At 44.4% G+C, this 861-nt stretch overlaps 1 protein-coding gene across 1 annotated transcript; it reads left to right on the top strand.

The window, feature by feature from the left end:
• The first annotated feature begins 334 nt into the window (after window positions 1-334).
• On the top strand, window positions 335-744 carry LOC102238686 (thymosin beta-4). The gene has a single exon (XM_014545413.1). The coding sequence runs from the start codon at window positions 350-352 to the stop codon at window positions 482-484; it is 135 nt and encodes a 44-aa protein (XP_014400899.1). The 5' UTR covers window positions 335-349; the 3' UTR covers window positions 485-744.
• Window positions 745-861: the final 117 nt, after the last annotated feature.

The raw sequence follows: 861 nt of genomic DNA, 5'->3' as shown, positions 1-861 counted from the left end.
AAGGATTGGCAGGATAAAAAGGCATAATAAATGAATAAAATCAAAGCTATAAACATAATAAAAGACACATCTAGAAATGAAAACAGTCTCTGAAATAAAAATTCTCTGGATGAATCCATCTCCCCTATTGCCTATAGGTAACAAAAGCCCTGATCTGCAAGGGAAAGGCATCGAATCAGAGCCCATGGATACTGGTGGGAACCAGCTGCATCTTGGTGGAGGGCAGGGGGACGGGAGAGGCCCTGCCTGGCTTGTGAAGGCCATTGTGATAAGACTCAAGACTCGGCGGAGGTCCCTGAGCAGATCGACTTTTCTTGTTTGTGCACCTTGCTCAGCATCCTCTGCCACCATGTCTGACAAACCCGATATGGCTGAGATTGAGAAATTCGATAAGTCAAAATTGAAGAAGACAGAAATGCAAGAGAAAAATCCACTGCCTTCAAAAGAAACGATTGAACAGGAGAAGCAAGCAGGCGAATTGTAATGAGGCATGTGCTGCCAATATGCACTGTACATTCCCCAAGCATTGCCTTCTTATGTTACTCCTTTTAGCTGTTTAACTTTGTAAGATGCAAGGAGGTTGGATCAGTTTAAGTGACTGTGCTGTCCCTTTTCACATCAGAACTACTGACAACGAAGGCCGCACCTGCCGCTTCCATCTGCCTGGCTGGCTGGCAGGGAAGGGGGACAACTTGCATGTTGGTGAAGGAACGAACTGGATGGGACGAGGATGAAATCTAGAGTAAAAACCAAGCTGATCCAGGGGTCCTGCGGGCTGTAAAATGCAGTTTAATCAGAGTGCGATTTTTTTTTTTTTTTGCTCAAATTGTTAACGTAAAAAACCATTGAAACCTGTAAAGA

This window comes from Myotis brandtii, unplaced genomic scaffold, assembly GCF_000412655.1.
Source record: "Myotis brandtii unplaced genomic scaffold, ASM41265v1 scaffold4067, whole genome shotgun sequence".
In the NCBI taxonomy this organism is placed as follows: domain Eukaryota; kingdom Metazoa; phylum Chordata; class Mammalia; order Chiroptera; family Vespertilionidae; genus Myotis; species Myotis brandtii.
Note: the sequence above shows the minus strand (reverse complement) of the source record. Positions and strands in the feature narration are given on the sequence as shown.

Excerpts from the sequence above, each read along its gene's own strand:
- LOC102238686 (XM_014545413.1), top strand. The coding sequence starts at position 350 with ATGTCTGACAAACCCGATATGGCTGAGATTGAGAAATTCGATAAGTCA.